The following is a 13,176-nucleotide window of genomic DNA, read 5'->3' on the forward strand; positions in this document are numbered from 1 at the left end:
AAGCTAACTGTTATGGTAGCAATCCGTTATGGTAGCTAACTGCTGAAACTCTCAGCCCAGCACAACAGCACCTCAGCAAGGCGCAGCGCCGGGCTATCAACCACTGGGTAGAACCCTGACATGTATTTTGTATCATGGATTATCCGACAGCAGACAAGATTAAATCATATCACAACAGGGTCAAATGTCAAGTTTTCAAGCATTAGACCTGCCTGCATGCTAAACAAAGGCCTGAATGTGAGAACATCTTTCTAATGATTTGAAATGAAGAATTTGGATAAATTAAATGGCAGCTAATACGTTATTTAATTGGATTCTTGTGGCAAAATGCAAGGAGCTGTACGGTCTGTGCTGCTGCCATGTTGACACATGTTGAAATAACATAATGACATGATTTATTTATTGCTGAAATTTTAAGTTTTGTGTTAAGTAAAACTGAATTAGTGCTGCAAGCGTTTAATTGAGCTTATAGTGTAAATTGATTTTTATTTACTATTTTTTACTTTTTCATTGGAGAAACAAGATTCATGAAGTCCGCTAACCTGAATAATCATTAAAGGGGACCTGTTATGCTTTGACATTTTTAGTTCCCTTCGCTCTCCTTCAAAAGCCAACTATTTACTGATTGACTGCCGCTCGCAAAAGACCACATACAGATCCAAGAGTAGAAAATACTGTCAGAAACAGTGTGTTTAGAGCAGTCTGATGCTGCTTTTGGTTCATACACATTACTTACACATCACATTACTTGTGCACATACTGACTTCGTTATATAAAACCTCTGACCCTGTTTAATATGAAGATCTACCACTGGAACTGTGTGTATATGACAGAACATAACGAACATCAGAATAGGCCCACTTTAAGTGCACTCCTAAACTGAACCTAATCTAGTAATTGGCTTTATTATTTGTTTTATTAAATCTTAGCATGTCTGAGTGAAAGTGGTGCAACCCAGCCATCCTTCCGCTTGTTAGTTAGAAACTTAGTTTCTGAGCTCCCTCCAGTGCAAGTTGCCTTTTGTTGTTCTTGTTTTTGTTTAAGAGGCAGCACACTGACTGTTTTGTTTTAATAGTGTTTGAGAGTGATTTTTTTTTTTTTTTTTTTTTTTTTTTTCCCCCCCATCTATTAATCACTGGAACATTGGAAAAAACCTTTCACAAGGCTGCTGTTCCTAACATTAACATCAGGACAGATCTGACAGAGAAATGAGAGGATCTTGATTTGCTGCTCTCTTTATTTTTCTCACCGCTATCACAGACCTCTCACATAAAGACTTCATGAGGTGCAGAAGCCATCATTATTAAGTGTTTCATGTGGTTTGGTTTCACCGCGGTTCCACTGAGAGAAGCCTTAGTCTAAGCTGCTCCCCCTAGCAAATCAATGGGAAAAATATCCTGCCAGCAGGATTAAATATCAGCAACGGGAGAGAAGAGCCTCAATTAATTTAACAAAAACACATCTGAGCCCCGGTGTGAGGTGTAACAGGACCCTGCTCTGAATCTTAACTGCAGTTTGTTATCAGTAATACCACTGTAAAGCTTTTAATTGTTTTTTGTTTGCCAGCAATGACAGGTTAGTCAGTCTCATTACACAAAAGTACTCAAAATTACCAAATTGGCTACTTTGGTTATTTGTTAGTTTTTTTGGATTACTGTTAAAGAACAAAGCCTTTATCAGGATTATGTTCCTTATCATATAGTTCTTTTTGTCCATCTTAAAGTCTTATTTAGGTTCAGTTATGGCAGCTACCTATTTCTAGATAATATAGACATCTAAGAACTTTGACTTCTCTACTACTTTTTTGAAGACAGATGCTTTGTCTGTTTTTAAATAATATTTTTTTTGAGTCTGTGCTAAATGTGTGTATGGTATTACATTTTAAAGCACACCTGTCCTTAGATTTTACAAGAACTAGCTTAAGAACCAGAGTAATGGCTGAGTCTGAAGAAGCCCAAATAATATTTTCCACTGGCAGCATCACAACAGAGTTCTGTCAAGGTCTTTGGGAGACTAATAATGTTCAAGATGTTGTGTGATACTGTATGTTTAAGCTAAACAGACTGGTATTCATAAAGCACTTTTCTATGCTTACTGAGTGGTTTATGGCTCTGGTCAGTCTTTTTTTTAATGTAGTGTACAAAAATGGCAAGTAACAATATCTTGTCCCAAAACACTAGAAACATGCACACCAGGGAAGCCAGTGATCCCACCAACCTTTACTAGTTATTGGCCAATATACCCCCTGAACTGCATCCACACAGTTGTTGTTCCCGGCTTTTGTGCAGCAAACTTTGATATAGGGCTACAAAACCATGGATTAACAAGCTTCATATCTTCTCTGTAAAATGATTAATATTTTTAAGAGTATCCTAACTTTACTTTTAGTGGAAGTAAATAATATTTTGTTTCTGGATCATGATAATGAAGATAAATCACATCCAATAGCAACACAAACATAATACTTCCTTACTGTGGCCTAGTAGAAGTTTGAGTTAAGGGAAATTTAATGATTCAGAACTGTTTTATGCAAAGCACTCAGGGTAGTTGTTGTTTGAGTACTGTAGTGTAGTTTGCTTTACCATGAATAGCATGTTGCAGTAAGGTGATTCATTTGTTTTTCTCACCTTCCACCTCCTTGTTTGTCACCTCTTCTCCATTTCTCACCCTTAGATGTTTTACTTCCTTTCAGCGCTTATGAAACTCTTCTGATCTGACTATCAATTTAAACCAACTTTCTTTGCTTGTCTCTCTGTGCAGCTCTCTTTTTATTGACTTAATTTATATGACCTCAAATTTGAGGTAGTGATTTGGCATTTTGGTGAGGTCCAATAAGAACATCTGAGATTGATAGTATGCAACTATCAGTGAGAATCAGTAGGAGAACTTTACCTTTAAGTGCAGTTGCAGCAGTCTTTAGTACATGCAGGTCCCTTTGGTCCAGAATTTGTTCAAATACCCTGTTAAAGATCACTTTTTCACTTCAAAATGTATATACACTATATGTATTTCCTTATTATTTGTTGTAACTATGTTGATAGCGATGCATTCCCTTAGCTAACAGCTGAAATTGTCAGCGTAGCGCTGGGCAATCAACTCCTAGCTAGAACCCTGCATATTGCCAAAAGTATTTGCTCTATGCCTTCACACACATATGAACATGAGTGACATCTGATTCTTAATCCATAGGGTTTAATATGATATCTGGTCACTCTTGGCAGCTATAACAGCTTCACCTCTTCTTAGAAAGCTTTCCACAAGGTTTAGGACTCTGTTTATTAGGGCTGCAAATAAAGATTATTTTGGTAGACAAATAATCTGTCAATTTTTTTATTGATTAGTCGATTAGTCAACGATTATTTCAGTCTTAACTCACCTCTTCAAGCCTGCCCACCTGTTAACATCACCTTTTTGTCTCTTATCACAATTAAAATGACCCATAAAAATACGAGTTTGAAACTGATTCAGTGTATTTTAACACAAATAAATAAATAGAAAGGTAATTCCAGTTATCATGAAAAGGAATTCATTACTATCATTACTAGGAAGAAATAGGACCAAGTTTTTTAGACCAAATTAATTCTCACATTTTAGTGCCACAGCATGCTGACAGATCCTGTACATGTATTCAAAACGTTTGGTATTAACATTGGTAGGGATGTGAGTCGAATCGGATTCTGGGGGTTTTGGTGACGAATGAGGGTCCGGTGCTGTGCTAATTAGACCTCTGGAGCAAATATTGGTAGGGGCATCTCCCTGCCATGCTTTGCTAAACATGCTCTGTGATTGGTAGGGACATAACAGATGTTATTTAATATTTCTCGGGAGGTGCAGGTCAGGTTACAGCATAGATTTCCTGCTCGATAGTTAACGTTAATTAACACACAATGCAGCTGCACAAGCACAACTGCCAGCAATGTCACTTGCCACTTACAGTATGTAGGTTATGTTGTAGGGCTGCAAAGACTCAGTTCTGCAGCCACTGGGTAGAACCCTGACATGTATTTTGTATCATGGATTATCCGACAGCAGACAAGATTAAATCATATCACAACAGGGTCAAATGTCAAGTTGCATTAGACCTGCCTGCATGCTAAACAAAGGCCTGAATGTGAGAACATCTTTCTAATGATTTGAAATGAAGAATTTGGATAAATTAAATGGCAGCTAATACGTTATTTAATTGGATTCTTGTGGCAAAATGCAAGGAGCTGTACGGTCTGTCCTGCTGCCATGTTGGCACATGTTGAAATAACATACAGTATACAGTTCTGCAAGTATATGGAGCAAAATATGACACAATAATTTTAATAATAATAATTTTTTGTCGATTACACTGTTTTTGTGATTGTTTGGAGCCAAAATTGAAATGAAAATTTGATTAATTGCACAGCCCTAATCTGCGGCCCTGGAAGTGATTGGAACACCTGAATTCAATGATTTGGATTAAAAAAAAAAAAGAAAAAATGATTTGGATAGGTGACTGAATACTTTTGGAAATATAGTGTATGATAGATACCTTGGACTCTGTTTAATACTGTCTTTAATTTGAGCAAATTTTAATTAAGTACTGGGCGTCCTCCCCCAGGCATTCACACTTATTTCTATAGCACCATGTACTCAAAGCATTCAGCGATTGCTTTTCTCATATGGGTTAACCATAAAAATTATACTTGATTTAATGGCTTGGTGATATTTTATAATGTCTCTTACTAAATCTCTTACTAAATGTTTGTGTTATCCCATTAAAACATGCAATCGTCAGATATTTTGACACAATCATATTTTGTTTTTTTTTGTTTGTTTGTTTGGTTTTGTTTGCTTTATTTGGTATGTGTGGTTTTGTAGAATGGGCACACATGGAAGTTCTGTAATTTGTCAGCAGGAGACAGCCTCTCAATACAGAAAACCATTTCTTACCATATCTGCAAAAAACACTGGCTATCTGTGCATCTCTTCTGACATAAACTCCCAGGACATTTAATGCCATTCTGCAGTTGTATTTGGGTAGGAACAAAACCGCTCATGAATTAGAACAAAAAAGGTAATGGAATCCTGCATCATTCGATGGTCCTCTGTTCCAAATGATGATGCATCTAAATGACACGGACGATGATGCAAATGGGGATCTGGCTGCATTGGGTTGAGTGCTCTGCTGTGATGAATAGCAGCCTGTCCCATACTGATGTCCCCGCTGTTCCACTACTTCAGAATGATGCTGTCAGACGCTGTTAACCATCATGCTCATATGATGTGGAATCTGTGGAAACAGAGTAAATGAGGTTACTCGGCTTCATCTGCTCTGAGTGTGCAGCTCAGATGACTGTTTCTTAACTATGAAAGCAACATTATGTTTTATTGTTAAACTTTATTCACTCCACTGCAACGTTTCAACGTGCAGTCACTAAAGTTATGAGGTTAGGTGCTGAAGAGCATTGGCTAAAATGTCCTAATGCCAACCTGAATCATCTTTGGGACAAAACTGGAGCACCCAGAGAATGTTTTTGGTGAATGTAATGTGAACAGATTCTACTGCCTAAAGGACAGAATGACCTAAATGTGGCAGTTGCTTGTCTCTAACAGCCGGTTTCCCAGTCATGGATTAAGCATGGTCCTAGACTAAAAGGAAAAAGTCAATGAAGACCACAATAGGAAAAAGTATTTAGTCCAGGATTAGACATAATCCCTGTACGGGAAACTGGGCCTAAGAGTTTAGTCCACATTTACACAACATATCAGGTTTTTTTTTAAAAACAAAAAATACCTTTTCACATCATGTTTTTTCCTTAGTAGTGATATATAAATGTTACTGATTACTGATGTCATTTTTGAGACACATTTTGAAATCCTTACTTGTTTAATGCAGTAATAAAAATAATAATCTGCCATTTCCAGTGCTGGCAGAAAATGTTCAGTTCTGTGATTTATCCCAGCTTCGTAGTTAATCAAGTTCTCAGCAGTGGAAATTCGTTTTTGTTTTTTGTTTTGTTTCTTTTTTTGGGGGGGGGGGGGGGGGGGGGGGTGCTCAATTTATAGATGTTGCAACTCTAAATTGAATAAAATTTTGAGGCATAAGGGTGCATCCCTACATGATTTCCTTCTCATGCAAACTCTGCTGTTATGGTGACACTTTCCCTGTCTGCAGTCTGTAGCCTTTTTCACACATGGCTTATGTAACTTGAACCTGAAGGAGCTATCAGGCAGTTTGTTGGTAGCCCTCATCTTAAGGCCTTGATTTGAGTTCTTGTGTCTGCAAATCTGCTAGGGTCCACTATGGTCTGCTTGGGTCCAGGTGGCATAAATTTCGTAATCAGATGGTGAGCATGAGAGTCTTTTTGTGACCACTCAGATCCATCTGCAAAACTTTACATTACAGTGCACCAATTTCACCTGCACCCCAGGTGTCGAACCTCAAGCAGACTTCAAAGAACCATAACAGGAATGACTACTGAGGCACGTTTTCTCCATCTGTCTGCGTCCATGTCTGCTACAGAGTATAATCAAGGCTCAAGTGCCCAAAAACTCCTGGGTGGGGTTTGATACTGTTCGGTTAAAGACAACCACGCATGCAACATCGTTAAAAATGCCTGCAACCTCTCAGAAGTCAAATTCAAAAAAGCAAAACAAATAGAAAAGGGGTGAAAATTCAGAAATGGATCGACAAGGCGGTACAGGCCTTTTTAAATTTTTTTCTATTATGCTATTGACTAAGTTCAAAGAGGATCACATTAGAGATGGATATGAAGGGAGACAGGTGGACAGAGCAAGTGGTGCTGAACAAATGAGCTAGAAAATAAATTAAAGACAGAGTTGGGTCAGTGAAAACAAAGCAGTGAATCAGAGAAGTAAAAACGTATTTTATATTTTTACAGTGGTTTCTTTCAAAGACATCAATAAAACTTATTCACACCCTTCAGGAAGGTGCTGCTTCATTCGACAACTGGCCATTACACAATGGGGAAAAGAAGCTAGAGAAAGTGGAACCTGGCTGTTACATGTTTATAAAGTCCCCCATGTAAAAACAGACTAATTTGGGTAATGGCAGAAACACTAACAAGACTGAATATGTGGTTTGAAAGTGAGGGTTCACTGCTAACTTGCCTGCCTCTCGTTTCCTTTTCTCCCGGCTAGACCGTTTGTTCGGGAGGGCCAGCACAGAGAAAACCCTACAGCAAATATGCTGAACTCAGCCTGCAGCTTTTACTTGGCAAAAAAAAACCCAACTGTCAGCCTGCCCACTGCAGTATGTAGACGTTATGAACAGGATGTGTGTATTCACTGAGTGCACACACACACATTGTCCTGTCTGCAGAATTAGTGTGAGTGCTTACTCATATCAAAATTAGAGGTTGAAGGCTAAATGTCACAGCTGATATGTGCAACCAGAAAATCAATGCTGGGATGATGTCTGGCAAGAGGAAAAATGGAGCTAATCTGTGCATACATTTGTTTTGTGTTTGTAGTCTGTATCAGCAAGTAGTTATTTCTTTCAACAAGCTTTTAATTTGAACTCTCTAACTCTATTTTTAAAAGAGAGAAAAGAGGCAGTGCTCGTTTAGTTTTTCTTTTGGCATCCCTGTTGCCAGAATTGGGTTTGAAACGGTTTTGCGTCAAATTAGTGATCCAGAGCTCTCTATAAAGTAAAAATACTCTATTGTTGGCCTGAGATCAAAACAGCTGCCATATACAGAGAATATGGTGATCACTTTTCTAAAAATTACTTTTCAGTAGATCTGCTCAGAGATGCTTTGATCTGCATGCAATGACAGTGACGTGATCCTTTTGGTTAATGGACTGGCCCTTATGGTACTTTTCTACTCTACATGAGTGTCTCATTCACCCATTCACACATGCATTCATACAAGCACTTTCTGTATCTGAATGCTTTCTATCTAAAATTCACACAGATGAAAGCATTGGGAGCAACTTTGTGTTCAGTATCTTGCCCAAGGATACTTTTGCATGCAGCTTTTAAATTCTGTTGTTAACTCTGATCAATGTTTCCTGTTGTGCAATCAGATCTCTGTGTTGTGTGTTTTGTCACCATACAGGCCTCATGGAGCTGGAGACCAGACACCTGCTGTGCACCAGGGAGCTTGATCCATGCCCGGTTCCCAGTAAACAAACATAAGGCGTGGGAACCTTAATTACCCTTAACTTCCCTTTCCCCCTCCTTCCCCCAAAATTCCCCGTGGTTAACTCGTCCTCTCCATTTTCTGGTCCCAACAGCATGATTGGCAAGCTGAAACAGAACTTGCTGGTGGCCTGTCTGGTCATCAGCTCAGTCACAGTCTTCTACTTAGGCCGCCATGCCATGGAGTGTCACCATCGCATCGAGGAGCACAGTCAGCCAGGAGGAATCCTGTCTTTATCTGCAGTGGGAGGCAGCATGCGAACCACCTTACGAACAGGCCAAAACCTTAGCACGCCTTTCATCTACAACAAAGACATGCCACTCGTCTTCATTGGTGGCGTGCCCCGTAGTGGGACCACACTAATGCGTGCTATGTTGGACGCCCACCCCGAGGTGCGCTGTGGTGAAGAAACTCGTGTCATCCCACGTATCCTGGCCATGAAGCAGATGTGGAGCCGCTCGGGCCGGGAGAAGATGCGTCTGGACGAGGCTGGTGTGACTGATGAGGTGCTGGATGCCGCCATGCAGGCCTTCCTGCTGGAAATCATTGTCAAACACGGTGAGCCCGCCAACTTCCTTTGTAACAAGGACCCATTTGCACTGAAGTCTCTTTCTTACCTGGCCAAGATATTTCCCCGTGCCAAGTTTGTGCTCATGATTCGTGACGGTCGGGCTTCAGTCCACTCCATGATCTCACGAAAGGTGACCATTGCCGGCTTTGACTTGGGGAGCTACAGGGACTGCCTGACCAAGTGGAACCGGGCCATAGAGACAATGTACACTCAGTGCCTGGATGCTGCAGACAAATGCCTACCTGTGCACTATGAACAATTGGTCCTGCATCCTGAAAAGTGGATGAGGACGCTGCTGAAATTCCTTGATATTCCCTGGAATGATGCTGTTCTCCATCATGAGGAGCTCATTGGGAAAGCTGGAGGAGTGTCCCTCTCCAAGTAAGTAATGCTGGCATTCCTACAATTTTCCTTTCCCAAACTGATTCCCAGCCCTTCTGTCATGTTCCTTGCTTTTTCTTTGAAAGGAAACAAGTGTGGGACTGGATTCTGTCATTCTGTTTAATCTTTCTTTTTTTTTGTACAACTTGATAAACTGTAGATTGTACAGTAAGAACAGAAATATTGAATTGTTAATTGCCATGTTTCAGTGGCAAATTTGGTCAGTTGTAGCTGAACTTTGACATTTTACTTTAGTCAGTGTAGTTTGTTGTAACTGTAGCCAGAAAGTGACACATCACTGGCTGTTGTCAGTATGTCTTGATCACGTTTGTTAATGTCTGGAGGAGACAGTGCTGTTTCCAGTGTGGGCTCTTTCATTTACAACACAGGTCTGTGAGATTCCTTTTCAGGAATAGATCTCTTCATGCAGTTTCATCAAACTTAAATGTCTCCATTGTCGACTTGTCTGTTGTGTTAGGTTGAGTGCACTAATGTGTAAAATGGATGTCAGTGTCCTCTTGTCTTGCGCTGAAGATGGTCTGTAGCTGTTACTACCACAGTACACACAGAGTTATCATCCATCTCTGTGCTATGCTGTGATTCATTTCCGGCTCGCTTTTCTGAGGATCCTTGACATTTTGGACACTAAACTCCTTGGAATGTAGTTTCTGGAAGCTGTTTCCCCCTTTATCCATGTATATAGCAACAATTTCTACACAGCCATCACTTTTACTAGATCTTTCTTTCTACAGCTGCATTGCTGAAGTTCAAGCCACTAAATAAATGTTTGGTGTTGTAAGAAGTTGTAAATTGTGCCTGGCCCACAAGCTCCACTTGGTAAGCCAGCCCTGTTATATGTCACATTCCCAGTGCAATAGAAATATTGGGAATGTGTATGTCTGCTTAGCTTTCAACCAGCTTTCAACTACTTTTCCTTGAGGGAGAGCAAGTATGGATTGGCTATTATTAGGTAAAATGACTTGTTGGTAAGCAACGTGTCAAGTCAGTGAACTGTCATGTTCTGTATAACCTCAGTTCCTGCAGGTATTAAAATAAGCAATCACCTCTGGTCTTTAAAGGTATCCTCTGTGTTTTTACAAAACTTTCACCAAAAAGACATCACATCCTACAGCTGTGCACAATGAGAGGTCTACTCATTAGTGACTTGAAACATAGGAGATTCTATCTGCATTACTTTACTGTAAGCAAGTTTGCGTAATTGCCCTGCCTGGTGTCAGAGTTGTTTTGGTTTCTTTGGGAGGCTGGCCTCTGGAAGTTGCTGAGGAAGTGGTTTCCTCTGTCTGCCCCACATTACCCCCAACTCCTTTGCTCCCACCCTCTTCCTGCCACGTAGCACGAGAACACACTCCTTATTCTCTGGAGACATTTAAGCCACGTTTTGTTATCCCCCTTTGAAAATCCTCCTGGTTTTTATTAAAATGTTATTCATCCGTTGAGCAATTGCCCTCTAAATGCCTTTCGCCTTTATTGCAATCTTCTATGAACACATCCAACTTCCTCTGTTGTAAGATGTGACGATAGATTTCTTTCCTGCCAGATGGAAATTTCTAATTGGCAAACTTCTTTCTTTAAGATCATACAGAGCACTGTTGTGCTCCATATGATCTTGGGCACAATGTGCACTGAGTGCCCTCTACCAGCAGCCCTTATTCTAAATTCTAAATATTCTAAACCCCCCCCCCCCAAAAAAAAATGCAAAACCTGTCAGATTTTATATTTTTTGTATATGCATTTATTTTATACTAACTTAGCTTAACAACTAGCTACATCAGCTGCTGTTCATAACATCAGTATTCAGGAAATACTCGTGTCCTGAGCAGTAAATTCTGTAATTCCCATGATGATCCAATGTTTGCATTTTAATGAGAGAGGAGGCTTCATATCCAGCTGCTGCTATTGACAGACACTGGACACAGTGAAGGTCTGTTTATAAAATGATTCTGTTCATACTCAGTGTTTAAAGCATTAACCACAAAAGTTGACAGAGCATCTTAACCGAGACATGTAACCTACTGTTTTTAGATAATATGTTGATGTGTGATAAGTGACCTGTTGTTCAAAAAGTTCACATATGACATTTTTGGCTGTTTTAACAAAACCTGGTCACACCAACAACTTTGATATGGTGTCAGTTAGTTTGGAGGCGACTTCAAGGAAACCTTCAGTAAAAAGGGGTCTCCATTTTAGTGTTGGTACATACAAAATGAACAAATATCAGATATATCAGTCCTGCTTTAAATAGTTTAGCATATTTACACAAAGTACACAGCTTGCTTCAGCAAGGGACGAATGCAGTCAGGGCTGTAATGACTAATGAGCCTAACATGCCACAAAAAATGCCGCCACTGGCAGACGTTTTAGCTGAATTGAATGTTATCCATCTCACAAACGTGTCACACTCAAATTGGAAACTCCTCATTGAATCACCTATTCAATGATAATTCAATAGGTGATAATGCAATTATCATTGAATCCTATTGTCCATGTCTGAAATTTTCCTTTGACCTTTAACTTGAGGTCAAGGTCACCAAGATTTGAATTCACCCGAGCTTTTCAGTAGATGCATTTGTGATGTGAATTTGAACATTCGAACTTGCGTTGTTCTCAAGTTACCGCTTTCACAAGATTTCAGGAAAACTTGACCTTTAATTTAATCTGGTGATCTAGGGGTCACTGGCCATCTTTTGTGCAAATTTGGTATGAATTGGACTGGTAATTTTGTTCTAATGTCGCTAACAAACAAACATACTAAAAACAATATCTGGTGCCCTCCTCCAGGTGTGGGGTAATAAATAAATCAGTTTCTTGAAAAATTTAAATGGCAGTTTTTTTTTTTATCACAAATTTCCTTAGTTGCAACTTCTCCAATGCAAGTTTTCCTGTTCAAGTTCTAGTGGTGCTACCTGTTTTTCTAGTCTGAGGCATTGATTTTAAATATTGCTGTAAAATATAAAAGGGGAAATATTAACTAGAGAAGGTCTTTCTGTTGCAGGGCAAGATTTAGCCAGGGCATCCACTAATTGATGCAGGATCACTCTGGCACGCAAATCGCCTACCTTTCAAATTTTCCTTGCATGTTAGTGTCTTTGGGTAAGCTACTGATCAGCGTGAGTCTGACAGAAAAAGTGCTTAAATGGCATAGAATAAAGCACTGTGTAATGGGTAAAGTGATTGTTAATAAGATTACAAAAGCACTTTATAAAACCCGTATCTTTGCCATTTACTTTACTGTGGAGTCAACGCTACATCAAGAAACTGAACTGTGGCCTTTACTGATGCAACTTTATCATACCCAGGATATCTTTTCCTTAACTTGGTTCATTTACCTCAATAGCAACAATCATGCTGTGACTACATGAAAGTGGTTATCAACTGGATAAGTCTATCCTGCATTGAAAGGGGTGGCATTAGCAGAATGTGACTAATCATTCTAGAAACTAGGAGCAACCTGTAATATTAGAAATATCTGAAAAAGTTTTACAGTACAAACTAAAAGCAACTCCTTTGCTTTGCCAGGAGTGTGGGTGTGTAAGCCCACAGTGTTAAAAACAAAATTAAAAAAAAAAAAGCACTGTAATAATGTGCATGCTTTTAAGGGTTTTGGTCAGTGAGACTGGAAAAGTGCTATATTAGTAATGTTCATATAAAGCCAGGAAGCAAAGCTGGAAAAAATGCCTACTGTGTAATTTAATAGGGCGGTATCACTGCCCTATCATTAAGATGTAGGAGGAATTTTGTAGCTAGATTTGCATTTTCCATTATATTAATGTGTTGCTTGACCCTCTGAGGGCTGGCGTATAATCGGCCGTTTTTGACTACTTTTAATTTTACCTTAGGGGTGGGACTCGGTTTAAAAAAAAATAATCTAATTAATTAGAAGCTTTGTAATTAATTAATCAAAATTGATCGCATTTTAATCACATTTCAATATTTAACATGAGAAATATTAATTTAAGTTTGGTTGATGAATGAATCAATATACATAAGCTTACACTTCAAAATCTTGTTTATTTTCCCTCCAGTCTACTACACACAAGTGCTCCTGTGATAAGCAAACTCAGCATTTTT

At 39.2% G+C, this 13,176-nt stretch overlaps 1 protein-coding gene across 4 annotated transcripts in view; it reads left to right on the top strand.

Moving 5' to 3' along the window:
• LOC115790884 (protein-tyrosine sulfotransferase 1) overlaps positions 1 to 13,176 on the top strand; it is a 67,609-nt gene that overhangs the window by 16,412 nt on the left and 38,021 nt on the right. For 2 of the 4 annotated variants that reach the window (XM_030744884.1, XM_030744885.1), the window contains exon 2: positions 8,230 to 9,087. In XM_030744884.1, the coding sequence (XP_030600744.1) occupies positions 8,230 to 9,087 (858 nt within the window). Of the gene's footprint in view, positions 1 to 8,051; positions 9,088 to 13,176 lie in introns of all 4 variants that reach the window. The other 2 variants (XM_030744887.1, XM_030744886.1) reach the window with 2 other exon arrangements.

The sequence above is a fragment of the Archocentrus centrarchus genome, chromosome 13 (assembly GCF_007364275.1).
Source record: "Archocentrus centrarchus isolate MPI-CPG fArcCen1 chromosome 13, fArcCen1, whole genome shotgun sequence".
NCBI lineage: Eukaryota > Metazoa > Chordata > Actinopteri > Cichliformes > Cichlidae > Archocentrus > Archocentrus centrarchus.